The following is a 21,724-nucleotide window of genomic DNA, read 5'->3' as shown; positions in this document are numbered from 1 at the left end:
AGAGTGGCTTAAGTGTGCCTTGTGGACTAGCACCACCGGTGGGATTGGCCCCAGTGGGACATTTTGGAAGTGTGTGCCCACCTGCCTCTGCTGGTGGACTGGATATAAGCTCATGAATTTGCATGTGTGCATCCTGGTGTGCCCCTGTGTGTTTGCATGGCGAGAAGCAAGGTGTCTTCTCAGATCCCAGAAACCTTCTTCAAGCAGGTAGAGGAGGAGGGGAGACTTAGGCTGCACCTCTGGGATCCTGGAGCAAAAGGACCTGGAACAGGGATTCTTAAGTGTGCGCTTGGCAAAGGGTCTTCCACTGTCTGGGCCTGGCTTTGTGTGAGGTACCTGCCCTCCACCTGAGATTCGGGTTCCTGAGCCCTTGCCCTAGCAAGCCACAGGTGTGTAGACCTGTGTCTGGGGTGGCTCAGAGAGGCCTCAGGCTCTGGCCGAGCTGTGTGTAGGTGAAGGGAGGGGTGTTGCTGGGGCAACCAGGCCTTATCTGAGAGTGAGAGCCTTGGATCTGGCTGGGGAATTTGCAGCTATGGCCGTGACTCTCAGCTGTGGGTCTGGGACCTTGAGAAACTGATGTGCTCTCATTCTTTTCTTAGTAGGAGCTCTGCCCTTTGTTTCCCTGGTTAGGAGGAAGCTGAGGATGACTGTGTCCTGCGTGGTTAAAGGTTCCAGTTTTGGAGCCAGCCTGAGTTTGAGCCTGAGCCAGTCACGTAGCTCTCTGAGCCTTACAGGTTCATGATCAATTACTGGAGACTGTCTTCTAGTACTCCCCTCAAAGGGCAGTTGTTGTAAGATCCATGAGGGCAGAGACTCTGCCTTCCACCAGCACCTGGCATGGTGCCTGGCATGAATAAATCACTCTGCAAGTGTTGGTCTACTGCTCTTTTCTGGTTGAGTGGGACTAACAAGAGGGGTGGATGGGTCTGGCCTAAGAGAGAGGGAAGAGAGAAGTACGATAAGTTAAGAAGGGAGATAAGTTTGTAGCTGACACAGTGGACAGAGAGAGCATGGCTTTTGGATTCAGGTTGTCCTGAGTGCAAAAGCTACTGTGCCATTTACTAGCTTTATAATGCTTGCCCTCTCTGGTATCTATTGCCTTATCTGCAAAATGAGGATTAAAGTGCCAACTTCTTAGGCTTGTTTAGATTTCAATGATTTGTGGATATAGACTATCTAGCTCTACAGAATTTTGTTTTCCAGAGAGCAAGAGTGCAGACATCTGCTTGAGTGGTCCCTGAAAGGTGGGGCAGCAAAGGGTGAAGGGGCTGCAGAGGGGTTTTGCGTGCGCGCATGCGAGCCACTGTGAATTCATAGGTCCCTAGGAATCCAGAGAGCGGTGCTGTGGAAAGGGATGTCTCAGGCAAGTTTGGGGTGGGGACAGGTGGCACTTTATAGTTAACAGACTTTCTCTTCCATGGTTTTCCTTTTGGTTGCTAGGGGGATCTCTTTTAACATGGTCATTATCCAGCTTGACCTTCATTTTTACTGACCAACCTCTTGGGGCTCTGAATAAAATTCATGCTCGGCCTGCCGATGGGGCCCTACCAGATCCGGCTCCTGGCCTCTCCCCTCCTGCCATTCTCTCACCTCCTACCATACTGGCCTCTGTTCTGGGAAACCCCGTTGCTCCTGCCTCAGGGTCTTGATATCAATACTTGCCCATGACCTTCTCTAGAAGGGACTATACTTTTGTTGACTGGCTCCTTCTCATTCCTTTTTTTTTTCCTTTTCATTCTTTAAGTCTCAGTTCCAATGGTTTTTCTTTGGAGATTTCTTGATGTCCCCTAAAGGCACCCCCCCTCCTGTCACAGTTCCCAGTCTTCACTATCTAAAATTATGTTGTTAGCTCTGGCCAGGTAGCTCAGTCGGTTAGAGTGTTGTCCCAATATGCCAAGGTTGCGGGTTCATTCCCCGGTCAGGGCACATACAAGAATCAACCAATGAATTAATGAATAATGGAAGAACAAATTGATGTTTCTCTGTCTCTAAAAGTATCAATAATTTAAAATACCTTTTTTTTTTCTTAAGTGAAAAGTGGGGAGGCAGAGAGACAGACTCCTGCATGCATCCCAACCAGGATCTACCTGGCAAGCCTCTACCAGGCAATGCTCTGCCCATGTGGGGCTGTTGTTTCGTTGCTCAGCAACCAAGCTATTTTAGCATCTGAGCCTAGGCTGTGGAGCCATCCTCAGCACCTGGGGCTAACTTGCTCCAACTGAGCCATTGCTGTGGGAGGGGAAGAAAGAGATAAAGAGAGTGAAGGGAGAGGGGGAAGGGTAGAGAAGCAGATGGTTGCTTCTCCTGTGTGCCCTGACTGGAAATCGAATCCTAGACATCACATGCCAGGCCAATGCTCTACCACTGAGCCAACCGGCCAGAGCCTAAAAATATCTTACAGCCTGACCAGGCAGTGGCACAGTGGATAGAACATTGTTCTGGGATGCAGAGGACCCAGGTTCAAAACCCCGAGGTCACTGGCTTGAGCATGGGCTCATCTAGCTTGAGCATGAGGTCACCAGCTTGAGTGTGAGGTTACTGGCTTGAGTGTGGAATCATAGACATGACCCGTGGCCGCTGGCTTGAGCAAGGGGTTACTGGCTCAGCTGGATCGCCCTGCTCAAGGCAGGTATGAGAAAGCAATCAATGAACAACTAAGGTGCTGCAACAAAGAATTGATACTTCTCATCTCCCTTCCTGTCTGTCCCTCTCTCTGTCGCCAATATATATAAGGTCTACTGGAAAGTTCTGTCCGTTTTTGGAATAAAACAAAATACAAATTTTTCTTACCGTCAATAAACTTTATTAAATAATATAATTGCCATTATTATTAATGATTTCTTGCCAGCGTGAGGGCAATTTGTATATCCCATTTTTGAAAAATGTTTTATCTTTTGATGTGAAAAATTGAACCAGTGCTTGTTTGATATCTTCTTCATTTTTGAATTTTTTGCCCTTCAAAAAATTTTGTAAGGACAAAAACAAGTGATAGTCGGAGGGTGCTAAGTCCGGAGAATATGGTGGATGCGACAGACATGCTTCTGTAGCATTTCTTCCTTGTTGAAATTCGTAAAAATTACAATGGCGTAAATGAACTTTATCAGTAGCCATGGGTACACTATCGCTTCACACATAAGACTAATGTGAATCAACTTTTAGTTAATTTGCTACGTCAGTATGTATACATTAAGTGATAAAAATAGGCACACATGCGCCAAATATGTGCTTATGTGTCGAAACTTGTGATAGAAACGGACAGAACTTTCTGGTAGACAATATATATATATATATATATATATATATATATATATATATATATATATGGTACCTTGAGATACAAACAGACTTTTTTTTAAGATACGAGCTGTGACTCAGTTTGTATTTTTGTTCGAGATCAGAGCGAAATTCCGAGATACGAGTCATGATTCGGGAAGCTGCTGCCAGTTGGTGCGTTGGCGCATGGGTCCAGAATCGGCAGTTTGATATGAGTTGACTGACTTACGAGCTCGGTTACAGAATGAATTAAATTCGTATCTCAAGGTACCACTGTATCTTATAAAGAAGAGTTATTATCTTTGTTTTTATATGAGGTCATGACTTGGGTGTGTAATGGGGCTGGATTTGAACCTGGACCTGACTTCTCTCACCTAGGAGCTGTTTCTTAGCTAATTCTCTCCTCCCTGCCTGGTGATCCAGCAGAGTCACTGAGTCACAGAGTGAGGCCAATGGGAAGAATCTTGGGCTGGAGGAGCAGGAGGTCTGCACTGCAGGCCTGCCTCTGCTGTGTGACCTTAGAGAGTTTTCAGTGCTTCTCTGGGCTGCTGATGTCACATTACCAAAGTGGGAAGGAAGTCCTTTGGAAAATGTGGGGCTGAACATACACATGAGGGTTACCACCAGCCCATTTGATTCCACTCTGGGCATCTCCCTGGCTTTCTAGTATTGTGTCCTCGGCTGGTTCCCGTCTTTTCAGGGGTCTCTATCAACACCCTTGCTATCCCCTCAGGTGCCAACCCCACAGGCAATTCTGATCTGCCTGTCTGCTCCTTGCGCTGAACTACTTCCCCAGGGAATTAGCCCCACCAACCAGGAGGGCCTGGGGCAGGCACCATGCCAAGACTAGTCTAGTGGCTCCTCCACCTACCATCTGGCAGCTGGGAGCCCTGCCGCAGCTTTGGCTCCTGTCTATTTAGAAAAGAACTTGGGGACAGGGTTGGTGGTCTGCCTCTGGAATTGAGTATCTGCAGCCATTCTAGTCATATTGTCCACCAGAGCCAAACACTCACTCACAGGCCTGGCCTTCTAAGAGGGTTCCCTGCCCTTGCATTCTACTTGAGGGGCGGGGTCGATAGAGGGGCGGGACCAGTGGCGAAGATGGGAGGAGGACCTGGAGAGCGGCCCCTCCCCCTCCTCTGCCTGGATCTGGCGCTCTGCAGCTGGGCGTGCTTGGCTGACCCATCTCTTAGTACTGGGTTGTGGTGAACGCATCGCCTGGCGTTCTGGGGAGGTCCGGATAGGGACGGTGTGTCTGAGTGGTCCCTGCAGTCATGGTGGTGTTCCTGGGCCGCCACCTCCCGGCGCTCCTCGGTCTCTTTAAGAAGAAGGGTGAGTGGGTGTGGCTGGGTGAGGAGAAAGGAGGGATCCCCGCACCTCCATTTGCCAGACCCTGATGTAGAATGGGATAAGGCCACAGAAGAGTAATGGATGAGGGGTGGGGGTCTTTGAGGAGGCCATACTCCCCTGTCCCCTGCCGTGCCTTTGTCCAGCAGCTTTGCCACTGCCTTTGTCTGGGCTCTGCTTGTAGTTGGGAGGATGGATCCAGGTGTTTCTGACCTTGAAGCCTGCAGCCTTGGGGCAACTGCCTCCCTCCAGGAATAATTACTCTTTACTGGGTACATCCCAATACCTTGGTTCCAAGAGGAGGGGCACTCCCTCCTGGGTCAGTGTGACTGGGAGGAAAGAATGTGGGGAGCAGAACAGAGGGGAAAGCATTACAACTGGAAGTTGGGGAGCATGATCAGCAAAATTCGGTTTAGAGGACAGGGGTGAAGTTTTGGAAGAAGGGACCTATGCCCACTTTTCATTGGAACTGGGCTCTCAGGCCTGGAGTAAGACGTGGGGGCCAGAGTTTATTGCCCTTTTTGGAGGCCAGAGGGGCCTCAGTTAGAATGTGATCCAGGAATCCCCTCTGGGAACCTGGAATTTAGTCCTGGAGTTTGGTTGGATTCGGATTTGCTGGGTGACCTTAGGCAAGAGCTTTTCTCTGAGCCTGTTTTTCAATCTGTAAAATCGGAATTGGGATTAGGTGCAAGGATCACTGAGACCTCCTACCTCTGACCTGGTGGGGTTCCTGTGGGTTCCGTGGGCAGGAGCTAGCTATTGAAGATGGGCTGGGGAGGGCAGGTGTCTGAATTAAAAGCCCTGATCCCCCCCTGTGGGCGTGGCCCTTTAAAGGGATTGTTTTGTTCCTGCTCCTCTACAAGGTGCTGCCAAGGTCACATGACCCTCCCAGTGCGTTTGCTTGTGATACGGGTTCTATTTAAAGGGGGGTTAGGGCTGCAAAGTGCTGACACAGCCCCCCATTCTCAGGATTAGATGACAAACTTCCCAGTGGGCGGGGCCTGTAACAGGATCATTTGTAATGGATCTCTGGCTCCTCTGCAGGGGAGGGGCCTCCAGGAGAGGGGGATACCTGGGAACTGTTCTCCCAAGAGAAGCTGGAGCTTCCTTTTCTAGGGGTGTAGGATCCTGGGTAGGTCCCTCTTCTCCCCTACCTTGTTTATTCTCCCACTGGAGGACAGCCACATGGGTGAGTAGGGGACCCAAGAGGCCATATTCTTGGTTTCTCCCTCTCCTCCAAGACTTCTTGTTAATCTGGTTATGACCCTTCCAGCCTTCATCTCTTTCCAGTGTCCCATGGTCTCTTCTGCCTGGACCTGGGCCATGATGTGTATGCAAACAGAGTGTGTTGTTTTTTTTCCTGCAAAGTGGAGTTTGGGGTCTGGAGACCAGAGAAATGTGTTTACTGTGGGCTGTATGTATACTTGGTGTCTTGTCTGGGGCTCTGAGTGTTGTGTGGATACAGAGTTGTGTGTATGTTTGGGTATTGTTTGTATACGTAGTGAATGGAGACTGTGGGTGTTGTGTGTATACATGGGGCTGGTTGTGCTCTGCAGGGGCCCCTGTGTGCAATGTGTACACAGATGTGTTTATATTTGGGTGCTTTGTCTATATACATACTAAAGCCTGTGGGTGTTATGTGCATGTCCGGAGTGCTCATACTGAGTGTGGTGCTCATACTCGGATTTAGGTACGTTTTGGTATAGTTTATATATATACACGGGGCTGTGTGTGTACTGATTACATATCCTAGAAGTGTGGGTTGTGTGTACAGATGGGCAGACGTGAGCATTGCATGTATGTGCAGGGGCCGTGTGCTGTATGGGGACTGTGAGAACCCTTACTGTGGTGTCTGTGCGTCCTGAGGGCCCAGATGCCTTTGGGCCTCACATCTCTTCTTTTTTCCACCCCTCTAGGCTCAGCCAAGGCTGAGAGTGACAAACGTCTAAGTGTAGGGCCTGGCCAGGGGCCGGGGTCTGTAGTGGATGAGCACCAGGACAATGTCTTCTTCCCCAGCGGGCGACCGCCTCACCTGGAAGAGCTGCACACACAGGCCCAGGAGGGGCTCCGTTCCCTACAGCACCAAGGTAAACTTCCTTTCCCTCCCAGTGCTCTTCTCAGCTCCCAAGGTGAGAGGCCTAGCCCAACACACCTTTCTGGTGTCTTCCAGAAAAACAGAAACTGAGCAAGGGTGGCTGGGACCATGGAGACACCCAGAGCCTCCAGGTGAGCCCTGCCCCCAGTTCAGTCTGACTCTACTTTTCCTTTCCTGCTTGACCTCTGGCAATTATGTCTCTGAACCCTTCTGTGTCTATTTCCTTCTAGTGTCATGAAGGGCTAGACTAGCTGACCCCAGAGGGCTAGTCCAGCTGCTGTTTGCTCAGTGCTAAGTGATGGCTGGGTGTAGTCTCAGTCAGAAGTTCCAAGGGGGAGACCCACCCAGGCCTCTGGAGTGGTCCTGGGTCTGAGGCCAGGACCTGATCTCCTTTTTCCCTCAACAGTCCTCCAGGACAGGGCCAGATGAAGACAGCATCTCCTTCTGCAGCCAGACTACATCCTACACAGCTGAGAGCTCCACGGCAGAAGATGCCCTCTCCATTCGCACGGAGATGATACAGCGCAAAGGTGTCTGCTCACTGGCCAGGATCCTTGGACAGGGGCGAGGGATGGAGGTCACCATCTGGGTCTCAGCACCTGTAGCTTCCCACTTTCCTCCTAATCTAGTGTTTCTCAAGGCTCCGTGATTCAGCGAACTCAAGAAACAGTGCCTTGTGTGCTCATGGAGAGTCACGATGCACATCAACTGCAAAGCAGGACAGATAAGAGTTGGGTTTGAGCCTGATACTGCTACTTACTAGCTGTGTGACTTCGGCCCAACTCTTAACCTCTCTGAGCTTCTGTTTGATCTATAAAAATGAAGACAGGAGTACTTATATTATTAGAATGAATGGCAAGTGTGTAGCACGCTAAGTGGAAGTGATCCTTATTGATCTAGTAAATGGTAAAGCCTTCCAGAAATCTCACAGAAAAAAAGCGACTAGCTTTGCCCATGCCTACTTGACTATGGGAATCTTTTTTTCGGAGTTATTACTACTATTCTACAAAAGTACTGCTCTGCAGAATGTCCTGAGACCTGCTCTAATGGTTTCTCTCCCCTGTACTGACTCCCCAGGCTCCACCTTCCGACCCCATGACTCATTTCCCAAATCCGGGAAGTCCGGGCGGCGGCGGCGGGAGCGGCGGAGCACAGTGCTGGGACTGCCACAGCACGTGCAGAAGGAACTCGGTGAGCCCTGGATGGGGGGGCCAGCAGTGGCGGGTGGGAAGCCCTGGTTAATCCTTCTGCTGAGTCCCAAGTTCTCCCTGTCCATTCCAGGCCTGCGGAATGAGCGTGAGGCACCAGGTACTCCTCAGCCTCCTGGTCCGCGAGATGCTGTACGAATCCCCACAGTGGATGGCCGCCCAGTGGGTCTGGCCTCAGGAGCAGGGGTCCGGGTGTCCCTGCAGGCGCTGGAGACAGAGGCAGAGGCTGGAGCCAAGGCAGAGGCCCTGCTGCAGCGCCACATCGACCGCATCTATCGGGATGACACCTTTGTTGGCCGGTCCACAGGGGCTCAGCCCCCACCAATTGCCCGGCCCATGTCCCTAGCAGTGCCCGGACTGACAGGTGGGGCGGGGCCTCCAGAGCCTCTCAGCCCAGCTATGTCCATCTCACCGCAGGCCACCTACTTGTCGAAACTGATCCCACATGCTGTACTGCCACCCACAGTGGACGTGGTGGCCCTGGGCCGCTGCAGCCTGCGCACTCTGAGCCGCTGCAGTCTGCTCTCGGCCAGTCCGGCCTCCGTCCGCTCGCTGGGCCGCTTCTCCTCGGCCTCCAGCCCCCAGCCCCGCAGCCGCCACCCTTCCTCCTCCAGTGACACCTGGAGCCACTCTCAGTCCTCTGAGACCATCGTGTCTGATGGCTCCACCCTGTCCTCTAAGGGTGGCTCTGAGGGCCGGCCAGAGGGCTCTGTAGGGAGCAATAGCGGGGCACCCCCTCCCCAGGGCGGCAGTGGGAGGGGCTCTCCCAGTGGGGGCAGCACTGCTGAGGCCTCGGACACTGTCAGTATTCGGAGCAGTGGGCAGTTGTCTGGCCGGAGTGTGTCCCTACGTAAGCTGAAGAGGCCCCCACCACCTCCCCGCCGGACCTACTCACTCCGACAGCGGGGCTCAGCAGCCCCTGATGGGCCCTTGGGGTTGCCTCCCAAGCCAGAGCGGAAGCAGGAGGCACAGCTGCCTCGACCGCCTACCACTGGTGGGTCAGAAGGGACAGGGGCAGCACCCTGTCCATCCAACTCGGCAGGCAGCTGGGCGCCTGGCTTGTCTCCAGGTGGCTCCCGGCGCCCCCCACGTTCCCCAGAGCGGACGCTCTCACCCTCCAGTGGATACTCAAGCCAAAGTGGTACCCCTACCCTCCCTCCCAAGGGCCTAGCAGGGGCCCCTGCTTCCCCAGGCAAGGTCCAACCCCCTAAACCAGAGCGTGTCACTTCCCTCCGATCTCCTGGGCCCTCTGTCTCCTCCTCCCTCATATCTCTGTGTTCCTCGTTTTCTGACCCAGCCCCCTCAGACCGTTCTGGTCCACAGATGTCAACCACCCTTGGTGACAGGTTTGTTATACCTCCTCACCCCAAGGTGCTTGCCCCCTTCTCCCCACCTCCCTCCAAGCCCAAGAGTCCAAACCAAGCTGCCCCAGCTCTGGCTGCCCCTGCTCTGGTCCTGGGGCCCATCTCTACCACTGATGCCAGTCCTGAGTCTCCTCCCAGCCCCCAGATATCCCTGACCCCCTCACAGGAGTCTCCCATTGCTTCCAAAGACCAGTCGCCCCCACCATCCCCACCCCCATCTTATCATCCACCCCCACCACCCACTAAAAAGTTAGAAGTGGTTGAGGAGGCTCCATCTGCCCCAGAAACTGCTGAGGAGCCCCTCCAAGATCCCAATTGGCCACCACCCCCACCTCCTGCACCTGAGGAGCAGGACCTGTCCATGGCTGACTTCCCCCCACCAGAGGAGGCCTTTTTCTTGGCTGGCCCTGGCCCTGGCCCTGCAGGCCCTTCAGACCCCCCAGCCCCTGTCAGCTCCCTGGCTGCCTCACCCTCAGCTACTGTCTCTTCTCAGAGCCAGCCCCATGGTACCCTAGAGCCTCCAGCTCCGCCAGCTCCACCTGCTGGCTCTGTCACAGGGCATCTGGCCAAGCTCCCACGGAAGGAACCAGTGACCTGCAGCAAGGGCAATGGGGCTCCCAGGGAGGATGCCGGTGCGCCTCTGGTCACACCCTCACTCCTGCAGATGGTTCGGCTACGTTCTGTGGGTGCTCCCGCAGTGGCTCCTACCGCAGCATTGGGGTCGTCAGCCCCTCAGAAGCCACTACGAAGGGCCCTGTCCGGGCGGGCCAGCCCAGCACCCGCCTCCTCCCCAGGGCTCCATGCTGCAGTCCGACTCAAGGCCTCCAATCTGGCTGCCAGTGAGGATCCTGTGAGTGCCCAGCCCAATGGGCCGCCTGAGGCAGAGCCACGGTCTCCCCAGTCGCCTGCCTCTACAGCCAGCTTCATCTTCTCCAAGGGCACTAAGAAGCTGCAGTTGGAGCGGCCTGTGTCCCCTGAGAACCAGGCTGACCTCCAGCGGAATCTGGTAGCTGAGCTTCGGAGCATCTCAGAGCAGCGGCCACCCCAGGCCTCAAAGAAGCCACTTAAGGCTCCCCCACCCGTGGCCCGCAAGCCCTCTGTAGGAGTACCCCCACCCACCTCCCCCAGCTTTCCTCGTGCTGAGCCCCTCACCGCTCCTCCAACCAACGGGCTCCTCCATGCTGAGGGCAGGACTAAGGGGGAGCCAGCTGAGAATGGAGGTGTCGTGCAGCTGGTTGGCCCAGGGGAGCAGAAGCTGGGTCCGCCTGGCACAGGTACAGTGGGCAGTGGTATGTGGGTCCCTTTGCTGGTGATGGGACAAGGTATCGAAGTCTCACTATTAGGGATTGCTCTTGCATCTTAAAGACTTCAGGTTTCAGAATACCTGGGAGAAGTGAACTGTCACCCTTGAGCTACAGTGAAGAAGCATAGTGTGTGGGCTTTGGAGTGAGAACTATTGAGTTTGAATTCCAGCTTTGCCATTTTATCTACTGATTCCTAGCCCAGGCTCCTCACTGTCAAGTGTGGGCAATGGTCTGTGTTAGTGTCTGAGATGTTTGTAGTGTCTAGTGCAGTGCTGCTGGTGTGATCATTAAAGTGAGGGGGGTGAGGTGAGGATGTGCCTTGGAGAGGCCCCTTGCTGAGTGTCCCTTCTTTTTCCCCACAGACCCACAGAAGGAGTTGGTCTGAGCACCAGGCACCTCACTGGCACTGCTGACCCATCCCAGGAATACAATCTCAGGGACCTGAGCAGCTCCAAGGATGAGAGGATACGGCAGACACTTAACTTTATAATAGAGAGGATGCCTGCAGCCTTAACCTCCACGGCCTTCAATATTTATGCAAGCCTGGTGTTGATCCTGTCCTCCAAGTCATCCAGCTCTCATGCCTTTTCCAGAATGGAGCCCCCTCTGGCAGCTGCCACTTCAGTCTTGGCCTTAGCCTCATGAAGGAGGTAGCTGGTGGGAGTGGGTGGCTGCGCCCCCTGCTGGCCCTGATGTCAGAGTTGGGAGCAGAACACCTCACTTGAGTATAATTTTTTCTCATGTTGAAATCATGCACATACTGTAGTCCAGAATCAAAGCACTTTTGAAAAGAGACTGCATGTCCATCCTCCAGGGCCCATATGAAGCCACCTTCCAAGGGCCTGTTTACATGGTGGCAGCATCAGTCCCCGGTAGCCAGCCCATACCAGGGGCCATCCCTCCCTCCTTCCCTCCCATCCAGTTTGTTCCTTTTCTTAGTTCTTGGAGGTGGCCAAGTCATTGTATTCCCCCAGGCTGGAGGCAGAAGCAAGGCTGTGGAATTCCAAAGCACAAAAGGCACAGCAAGGGTTAGCCTTCCTGTGCCTCAACTTACCACCAACCACCCTCCTGCCTTCCAGTTATGCCAGGTGCTTCATGCAGGGAACAAGTGGGAGACTGCCAGGGCCCAAATGGGTGGGGAAAGAATGAACCAGAGCGGTCTACAGGCTCTGGCCTCAGAGAGCTAGACAGTTTAGGGAATCATCTTGGAAACCTTTGGCAATGCCAAGCATCTGTCTTGTGTCACCTAATCAGGTTGGGGTGGGCAGGCACAGCACTTCAGAGACAGGAGCCCACAGGCGAAGATGTGTCCTTTTCAGCTGCGCAAAAGTAGAGGAGGGGGATGGGTGGGGGGGAGAGGAGGGCCTGGTGGGGAGAGCTTATTTGGGCAGTGGGCCCAGCCCTATGGATTTCATTCTCTGACCTTTCCTCGCCTGCTTAATGCCTGTCCTCTGTGCAGCTGCCTTTCAGCACAGGTGGTTCCACTGGGGGGAGCTGATGCTGAGTGACAAGGCTGGGAATCAAAGGTGCGTTCTATTCCAGACTCTTCCCTAGTGAGTGGAGACGGGGCACTCAGTGCTCCAAGGGAGCAGGCTGGGTGGTTGTCCCCTAGACGTCAGCCACTGATCTCCCCTCCAGGAATTTTAATGACCTTTCAGCTTGTACCACTTAATTGGGTAAGCTGGCTTCCCCCCTGGCCCCTGTGGCCCCCGTGACCCGGACTTGAATCTGGCAACAGACCTTGTCATTAGCTGTTTCTCTTCCAAGGAGAGACTGACCTCCTCCCAGAACAAGAGCTGGGAACACGGGATGTGGAACAAGCCCAGGTTCCTCTGGTCCCCTCACTTCCTCCTTGTAGCTCTAGACCAGTGTTCTTCCCTTGCCCTTTGGGTGGTGAAGAGCTGCTGCTGGGTTTGTATTGTGCCTGCTCATGAGTCGGGAAAAGATGGTCAGCAAGCACTGCTCTGCTCAGAGCTCCCGATCCAACGTCCCGGGAAGCAGGACCAGGCCAAAGCCTCTATTATGTGTCTCTTTCCCTTCCCTCCCCTCTCAATGTTACTCAAGCTCCTTTTACTCAGTTAGAATCCTCTGAATTTATTTCCCCACTGGGTGGGACAGAGTACGAAGGAGAAGGGAGGATCTAGAAGCAGCCCTTCTTTGTCCTCTGGGGTAAATGAGCTTGATCTAGTGCAAATGGAGAGACCAAAAGCCTCTGATTTTTAATTTCCATAAAAATGTTAGAGAGAAGTATATATATATATATTTCTTTAAATTTTTGAGTCTTTGATATGTCTGTACAATCCATTCCTTCTGCCCTGAAGCCTGAATGAGACACATGAAAAAGCTGTGTTTCAAAGGTGTTAATTAAATGATTAAAACTTGGCTGTGGCTGCTGCTTCTTAATGGGGGAGGGGCAGGGTAGTGATTGGGAAAATAGTCTTACTGCCAGCATTGGACCCCAAGCAGGCCTCTTCTTACTAAGGCCAAAGTAAAAGTCAGGTGTCCATCCTCCACCCTGAATGCCTTCCTCCTCAAGCCATCATTACGGGGTCAAAAGTGCAAGATACAAGCAGCCCCAGGCTGGGTGAGGGGCTCAGCAGCTGCTACACACTTGTGTTCCTCTCCTGAGACGGTCCAGTTCACAGACAGGCCTCATCAGACACCCCTTTTCCGACATTTTATTTGAATTCATGACACTGGTTGTTAGTGATACTGATTGATATGCCTTAAGAAGTACCCCACCCTCTATGAAGAAAGAACCAAAGAACCAGGCCATACCATCCACCACACTTCTGACGTTAACACAGCTGGTTTTAGGGATTGTCCCAACCTGGCAGAATCCAGCCCTGGGGCAGGCTCTGCCTCCAGTGTCCCGCCTTGGTGCTGGCAGGCACTGGTGAATGCTTCCAACCACGTGACAGACCACTAGGTTCTTTCCCCTTCCCTTTCCTTTTTCAAATCCCACAATTTCCTGTTGGGAAGAAGCTGTAATTAACCCAGTCAAGACACCAGATCCCAGGCAGGGGTACAGCTGCTGGGATAATTCTAGGAAAACCTAGGAACCAGTGTTTTTCCAATTACAAGGATTGTGGCATAAACTTTTTCTGTTATATTAAAACCAGGTTTCTCAAGTTAGCTGCCGAGGGAAGAAGGTAGAGCTGGACTCCCTGCGGCGTCCCCGCCCTTGCTGCTACCTGGGAGGTCGGCTTCCCACCACAGCCAGCCCAGCCGGGGTGATCCTGGATCTGGGGAGGCTCAGCTGCCTCTTACCAAGTTCTGCACCTAATAAAGTCCCAAACTTCTTGCTTCAGTGTCCTGGGAGATGGGTGAACAGATGATCAATGGAGCGGAGGAGACAGCCGATGATTCGGGATGGCAGGAGGAGGGTGGAAGACGCCAGGTTAGCTAGCTAATGTTCCCCCCTTTCAGTGATTTACAGGAGATGTTCCCCAGCTTGGTCATGAAGTTGGTTTGCTTCCACTGTGCAATGCACTCCTCAGAAATTTTAAAGTCAGCCTGGACAAGAAACAGAAAAAAGTGATTATAGTGCTGGTGATGGGACTGCAAGAAAACGAAGGCTCTCTTACATCACCAGCGTGTAAACTGACTCAACTTCTCTGAGAGCAGTTTGTCAAAAGCTTCCATGTTCACATCTTTTGACTCAGGTGAGCCCGAAACATCGCTGGAGGCAAAAATGACAAAACTGAAGCTGTCTTACTACAGGCACATACTAAGGCAGGGCTCCCTGGAAAAGACAATAATGCCGGGAAAAATGGAAGGCAGCAGGGAAAGAGGAGGACCAAGTATGAGATGGATAACTCCATAAAAGAAGCCGAAGGCAGGAGTCTGCAGGAGCGGAGCAGGGCAGTGTGAATAGGACACTGGGCATCACTCATTCACAGGGCCTCCAGGAGTCAGAGCCAACTCAATGGCACAGAGTTCACTTTAGGGACTTAGTTTAAGAAAATAATCAAGACTAGCCCTGGCCGGTTGGCTCAGCGGTGGAGCGTCGGCCTAGCGTGCGGAGGACCCGGGTTCGATTCCCGGCCAGGGCACACAGTTCGAGAAGCGCCCATTTGCTTCTCCACCCCTCCGCCGCGCTTTCCTCTCTGTCTCTCTCTTCCCCTCCCGCAGCCAAGGCTCCATTGGAGCAAGGATGGCCTGGGCGCTGGGGATGGCTCTGTGGCCTCTGCCTCAGGCGCTAGAGTGGCTCTGGTCACAACATGGCGACGCCCAGGATGGGCAGAGCATCGCCCCCTGGTGGGCAGAGCTTCGCCCCTGGTGGGCGTGCCGGGTGGATCCCTGTTGGGCGCATGCGGGAGTCTGTCTGACTGTCTCTCCCTGTTTCCAGCTTCAGAAAAAAAAAAAAAAAGAAAATAATCAAGACTAAGTGCAAAGAACTATGTACCAGGATATCCAGCATACCATTCTAACTGAAAAATTTGAGAACAACCTCAATGTCTAGTAAGGGTAAATAGTTTGGTTAAATTGTGATAATCGATATAATACTATACAGTAAAATCACCTCTCAATATTTAAAAAGGGAAGTTTTTCAGGCATTAAGTAAAATTTTTTTAAAAAAATTATGACTCAAACTGTAAATATATGTACAGAAAAAGCCCAGAATAGTCACTAATGACATTTTTCAGTATCTCTAGGTAGTAGGAGTATCAGTATTTTATTTTCTATATTTTACACATACCTACATTAAAATTTTATTTTATAGCCGGAAAAAAAAAAAAAAGCAATTAACAAAACCATCCTGGAAAACCAGGAAATGAGGGAAGTGACCAGGTCATTTGGTGCACCCAGGAGGATAGAGATGTAGAAATTACTCAAAACGACCTCCAGAAAACCTGTCTAATCAAGGAACAAGTTATTAGCTAGAAAAAGTCACACATGTAATGTCAGTTCCAGGAGGAGTGATTTTTTTTGCTGCTTTATTCACTGATGTAGCCCAAGCACCCAGACAATGCCTGATATATACTAGGGGCCCAGTATTTGTTGAATGAATGAATTCAGGGGTCACGGGGCAGGCTGTGAGTCAGTGCCCCAGAGGGAGAAGAGAGAACAAGTGCTCCAAGATCAAGGTGGGTGGCAGTGACTCCGGGAGGGTTTTGATCCCTGGTTCCACCACTCCTGGTGACCCTGTGTGGCCTTGGCAGGTATCCTGCCAGGTAAAATGGGGACCATCTATCACAGACTGAAGATCAAATGAACTGTCTGAAGTCCCTCACAGTGCCTCAGGCAGCCTGTCGGTGCTCAGTATACGAGGGGGCAGAAAGGTGTGGAATGGATAAGGAAGAGGGGCTTAGATACAGAAAGGCCCAGCTGGGAAAGGGGCTGGTCTGGATTCAGTAACAGCAGTCTGGGGACACAGTCCAGGCCCCCCCAGGTAAAAGGGGAACACCTGCAGCTTTGTACCTGCAACTTCTCAAAGATCTTCTTCTTGGGCTTGAGCTCTTCATCCGGTTGGCCCTTCTCATAGCCCTTCACAAACACTCGCTCACCAGGAGCAGAGCCTGCGGGAGGGTCCAAAGGCTCAACCTTGCGGCTGACGCCTTCTCTGGGAAGACACAGGATAAGGAAAAAGTTAGGCTACGGACTGCTTCCAGCTGCTGCGTAGGCCAAAGCATTAGAGCCTCCACGTGGAGGCCTTACCGGGATTTAGGTCAGGTTCACTGCTAGCGCCCCTGGAAGCCCTCACTGCTGTACTACATGTCTGGACATCGTCACAGTGGGGTTAACCAGGGCTAAACTGAAATTCAAAATCTGGGCTCTTACAAGAGGAAATAGAACATAACAGAAACCAAGGCCTTAACAGCCCATCAGAACTGGTTCTGAGTCCTGCCTCCACCTCTTATTAGTGGTGAGAGGTGGGCATGCACACACTGCTTTGAATGTTCAATTTCCGTTTTAATAAAATTAACTATAGGTAAAGTGCTTCAGTCACAGGACTTGTACAAGAAATAATTCCTTCACGCACCATCTTTGGCCAGTGTTCTCAGGGCCTCCCGCGGCATGTGGAGGGGCAGCACGCGGGCCGATTAGGCACTCCTGCAGCCTCCCGGGCCCTGCGCCCCACCCCACAGCCTCACTCACATGGAAGCGCACAGAAGCATGCCTTGGGACTCGATTCCTCTCATCTTCTGGGGCTTCAGGTTGCACAGCACCACCACCAGCCTATCCTGCAGTTCCTCCTTGGGCACAAACTGCACCAGGCCACTCACCACGGTCCGTGGCTCAGCTTCCCCCACATCGACCTTCTCCACGTACAGGCTGTCTGCATCTGGGTGCTGCCAGCAAGAGAAGTCAGTCCCACAGTGTCACAACAGAACAGATCAGGGGGCCTGGTGAGCCCTCTGACTCCAGAAGGAGGCATCTACTCCCCAGAAAAGCCCCTGAGGGATCCTCTAGAACTCTCTTTCTAGGTCCTGGATAGCAGACAAGAGACTGGGCTTGAAGGTACGTTCTACTCTCAACCAAGAGGCGGGAGTTGAGTACAATGAGCCTAACTTCTATAAGAGGTGGAAGGAATCTCTAAGAGAGACTGAATGGCCTGGTTATCTGGGTGGCTACCATTATGGTCACAGCTGCACCAGATGAGTCCTAGGTGCAATGGAAGATGGGGGACAACTGCTGGTGTCACCACCTGAAAGCACCAGCAGCTCTCAAAGTAGTTTTGTGGCTGGGCCTATATAGTGAAAAGCTGGGAGGAGAAAAAGCCTACAACAATGGTCCCAGCCACTGGGTGCATCCCTTCTGTCCCTTCCTCCCTTCACCATGTTTTCTTTTTTTTTTTTAATTTTTAAATTTTTATTTATTCATTTTAGAGAGGAGAGGGAGGGGGAGAGAGAGAGAGAGAGAGAGAGAGGAGAGACAGAGAAGGGGGGAGGAGCTGGAAGCATCAACTCCCATATGTGCCTTGACCAGGCAAGCCCAGGGTTTCGAACTGGCGACCTCAGCATTTCCAGGTCGACGCTTTATCCACTGCGCCACCACAGGTCAGGCCCTTCACCATGTTTTCTGTGTGGGGGTGGGTGGGGGTGGGGTTGGTTTGGGAGACAAAGGGGCTGATCCAAGATAAGGCCGCAACTAGTCCAGATTAGCTGGTAGAGACAGGGTAAATCCATCAGACTGGATTTAACAGATAAACAAGTTCCCTTTGACTAACATCCGCCCCCCACTCTGAGTTCCTGGCTATGTTTGGTTGCATAACATCCAGAAGCAGCCAAGAGAAAAGCTGAGGCCTGGAATTAGACACCTGGGTTCTGACTTGCAATATGATCTCAGGGATGTTACTTCCCATCATCCCAGGCCAGGTTTCCTCCAGATGGAAACAGACAAATCTGACCCCTATCCGCCTCACTGGGATGTGGTGAAAATGAGTACCTTGTCAACACTAATGACTTTCCCCACGCGGATATCCAGCCTGGATGGGATGACCTCCTCTGGTTCTGAATTCTTGGCAGGGCCTTTGGCAACTGGTTCTGGAAATGAGAAGAACCCCAAGGGGTCAGAACTGTCTTCCTTCCCCATGAGAAGTCAACTGCTGATCCCACCAAATGAGGACACTAGCAGGCTTTCATGCAAAATTCCCAGAATAATCTACCCACCGATTATACCTTCCTTCATCTCTCTCTCAATCAATCAATCATCAAATCCTTATTTAACTTTATTAGAAATATTTACAGAATTATATATTAGTCATGTAGGATTTCACCATGGAAGTAGCAACCTAAGGATCTGAATAGGAGACACCATTATTATTACTAAGTTTCACAGACAGCGGTAGTCCCGGCCTCTATTTTACAGTGGTCCAGACTTTTCTTTTTTTTAAAGGGAATTTTTATTTTATTTTTTGTGGCAGAGACAGAGAGAGTCAGAGAGAGGGACAGATAGGGACAGACAGACAGGAAGGGAGAGAGATGAGAAACATCAATTCTTTGTTGTGGCTCCTTAGTTGTTCACTGATTGCTTTCTCATATGTGCCTTGACCAGGGGGCTACAGCAGACCAAGTATCCCTTGCTCGAGCCAGCGACCTTGGGCTCAAGCTAGTGAGCCTTGCTCAAACCAGAAAAGCCTGTGCTCAAGCTGGCGACCTCGGGGTCTCGAACCTGGGTCCTCCACATCCCAGTCCAACGCTCTATCCATTGCACCACCGCCTGGTCAGGCGACTTTTCTTGAGCAATTAAAATTTACCTTACCACAAATGCTACTTCTGACTTACATCTTCTTTAAAAGAGTGTTGGCAACTGTTGAGAAGTGACACTAGATTTTCATCTGTTCTTAGCTACTAGGCTGGAGGGGAGGGATGGGGACAGTAGTAGCTCTACCACCGTTAGGTGTTTCCATTCATGCATTCCACAGACATGTACTGAGCCTCTTCTGGGAGGGGTGGACGGCCACCTGAGAGCCAGTCGGAGGCCCACGGAAGGGGGCTGGGTGAGGCTGAAGATGAGCTTCCCCGAGAAGCTGCGCAGGTCCTGCCTGAGCCGCCGGGTCAGCCTCATGGTCCAACCTCACTGGGCTCCGTAACTGAAGAGGGTTTAGTGAAAGGATCCAAGTACACGCCTTACCCCAGCACCTCCCAGCAGTGCCGGTACAACAGGATATAATCAGTGCGCAGGACCCACCGCACCAAATCAAGACGACTCAAGTTCTGCCCCAGGAGTCAACAGCATATGATATCTTTGCACTTCAGAAGCCCTGGCCTCTTGGGCTCTCAGTTGAGGACAGACCTTTTTCTGAGACCCACCAGCCGGCTATCTATCCCAACGATGTCATCCCCCCTTCTTGGTCCTTCCCCTTCCCCACGGGCCTTACTCTGCTTCGAAGGATCTGGGTAGGCCGCGCTGGACAGTTTCTTCAGTGCCGGGGTATTAAACTTTTCCCGGATGGGATCCAGCAACTTGTTCAGCGCGACTTCAACAGAATTCTTGAGGTCTCCAGGGTGTACAACCTGTAAAAGTGCATGAGGCCCGGTGAGATAAGGCACGTGAACAGGGCACAGTCCACCTGAAGCTACAAAGACTAACGGAATCCTGTGCATACAGGATACAGGGTGTTTCCCCAGCACAGGCAGGGCCACCTTAGGAAGGGGAAATAGGTTCAGAAAGGTGATCTAACTTATCTGGGATCCAGGTCTTTTGACTCTGAATTCAATACTAATTTGAAAGTTTTTAGAGGCTAAATGGGTTTATTAGTCAAAATCTTCTAGTCCTTCCATTTATGCTTAGAGTGGTGGCATAAACCTGCTATCATTTATAGGCAGAGAAATATCTACGCAGGTAACGGCAGGCAGGGCTAAAAGCCGGAGGGGAAGCTGAGTGAGCAAGAAAAAAGAACAGCCTGACCGGGCGGTGGCGCAGTGGATAGAGTGTTGGACTGGGATGTAGAGGACCCAGGTTCGAGACCCCAAGGTCGCCAGCTTGAGCGCGAGGTCTTCTGGTTTGATAAAGACTCACCAGCTTGAGCCCAAGGTCGCTGGTTCGAGCAAGGGGTCACTCGGTCTGCTGTAGCCCCCCGGTCAAGGCACATATGAGAAAGCAATCAATGAATAACCAAGGTGCCGCAACGAAGAATTGATGTTTCTCATCTCTCTCCCTTCCTGTCTGTCTGTCCCTATCTGTCCCTCTCTCTGACTCTCTCACAAAAAAAAAAAAAAGAAAAAAAAAAAAGAAAGAAAGAAAGAATAAAGAACAGGCCCTGGAGTTAGATGACTGGGGTTTGAGTCCCAGCTAGCTATGAGACCCTAAACCAGGCAATCTCAAAGTTTTGGACTCTGTTTAAAAAATGAAGATAACAATACCTTTATCTCATAGAATGAGAATGAGGATTAAATCACACAATGTGGGTAAAAATGGTGAGCAGTGCTAGTAACTGGGAGGACTTCAGTAACTCAATTTTAATTAATTGGGATATAATTCACTTTCATATCCCAAATGTGGCCTGAAAGGATCTTCTAGATCAGGGATCGGGAACCTATAGCTCGTGAGCCAGATGTGGCTCTTTTGATGGCTGCATCTGGCTCGCAGACAAATCTTTTTTTTTTCCCCCTTTGTATTTTTCTGAAGTTGGAAACGGGGAGGCAGTCAGACTCCCGCATGTACCCGACCGGGATCCACCCAGTATGCCCACCAAGGGGGCGATGCTCTGCCTATCTGGGGCGTTGCTCTGTTGCAACTAGAGCCGTTCTAGCGCCTGAGGCAGAGGCCATAGAGCCATCCTCAGTGCCCAGGCCAACTGTGCTCCAATGGAGCCTTGGCTGCGGGAAGGGAAGAGAGAGACAGAGAGGAAGGAGAGGGGGAGGGGTGGAGAAGCAGATGGGTGCTTCTCCTGTGTGCCCTGGACGAGAATCGAACCCGGGACTCCTGCACGCCAGGCTGACGCTCCACCACTTAGCCAACCAGCCAAGGTGACAAATCTTTAATAAAAAAATAATGTTAAAAATATAAAACATTCTCATGTATTACAATCCATTCATTTCCTACCGCTCATGTTCATGGTTGCGGGTGGCTGGAGACAATCACAGCTGTCCTCCGGGACAACACCAAATTTTTATTGGATAATGCATAACGTACATGGTCGTTGTATGGCTCTCACGGAATTACATTTTAAAATATGTGGCGTTCATGGCTCTCTCAGCCAAAAAGGTTCCCGACCCCTGCTCTAGATATTGACAGGACACCCTGAGGTATGAATGCTGGCACCACAACATTGCTATTTCTTTATTTCCCTGGGAATGCTTTATTTTTAACAATATTGTAGCCACTAGCCTCATGTGGATATTTAAATGTAAATTAAGACTGTTACATATTTACACTAGTCACATGTAAGGCTCTACAGCAGAGGTCCCCAAACTATGGCCCGCAGGCCGCATGCGGCCCCCTGAGGCCATTTATCTGGCCCCGCCACACTTCTGGAAGGGGCACCTCTTTCATGGGTGGTCAGTGAGAGGAGCACAGGATGCAGATGCTGCAAAGCGCGGAGTCGCTCACGTACAGTACTACTTCCGGTGACGCGGGACGCACGCATCATGGCTCTGGAAGCCCGTCATATCACTTGTTACGGCTAGCAGTGACAAATATGGAACCGGACATTGACCATCTCATTAGCCAAAAGCAGGCCCA

The 21,724-nt window shown here is 51.6% G+C and overlaps 2 protein-coding genes across 7 annotated transcripts in view; one reads left to right on the top strand and one right to left on the bottom strand.

The window, feature by feature from the left end:
• The window catches only part of NHSL3 (NHS like 3), a 30,263-nt gene extending 17,290 nt beyond the window's left edge, over positions 1-12,973 (top strand). For 2 of the 3 annotated variants that reach the window (XM_066269754.1, XM_066269756.1), the window contains exons 2-7: positions 6,537-6,707; positions 6,791-6,846; positions 7,122-7,245; positions 7,793-7,906; positions 7,997-10,561; positions 10,954-12,973. In XM_066269754.1, the coding sequence (XP_066125851.1) occupies positions 6,537-6,707; positions 6,791-6,846; positions 7,122-7,245; positions 7,793-7,906; positions 7,997-10,561; positions 10,954-10,976 (3,053 nt within the window). In that variant the 3' untranslated portion in view covers positions 10,977-12,973. The remainder of the gene's footprint in view (positions 1-6,536; positions 6,708-6,790; positions 6,847-7,121; positions 7,246-7,792; positions 7,907-7,996; positions 10,562-10,953) is intronic. The other variant, XM_066269755.1, reaches the window with a different exon arrangement.
• A 280-nt stretch (positions 12,974-13,253) lies between these two features.
• The window catches only part of YARS1 (tyrosyl-tRNA synthetase 1), a 36,953-nt gene continuing 28,482 nt past the window's right edge, over positions 13,254-21,724 (bottom strand). For all 4 annotated transcript variants that reach the window (XM_066269757.1, XM_066269758.1, XM_066269760.1 and 1 more), the window contains 5 exons: positions 19,419-19,554; positions 17,984-18,081; positions 16,694-16,887; positions 16,016-16,157; positions 13,254-14,107 (listed from right to left, as the gene is read on the bottom strand). In XM_066269757.1, the coding sequence (XP_066125854.1) occupies positions 13,997-14,107; positions 16,016-16,157; positions 16,694-16,887; positions 17,984-18,081; positions 19,419-19,554 (681 nt within the window). In that variant the 3' untranslated portion in view covers positions 13,254-13,996. The remainder of the gene's footprint in view (positions 14,108-16,015; positions 16,158-16,693; positions 16,888-17,983; positions 18,082-19,418; positions 19,555-21,724) is intronic.

This window comes from Saccopteryx bilineata, chromosome 3 (genome assembly GCF_036850765.1).
Source record: "Saccopteryx bilineata isolate mSacBil1 chromosome 3, mSacBil1_pri_phased_curated, whole genome shotgun sequence".
NCBI classification, from domain to species: Eukaryota; Metazoa; Chordata; class Mammalia; order Chiroptera; family Emballonuridae; genus Saccopteryx; species Saccopteryx bilineata.
The sequence above is the reverse complement of the archived record's forward strand: the minus strand, read 5'-3'. Positions and strand labels throughout refer to the sequence as shown.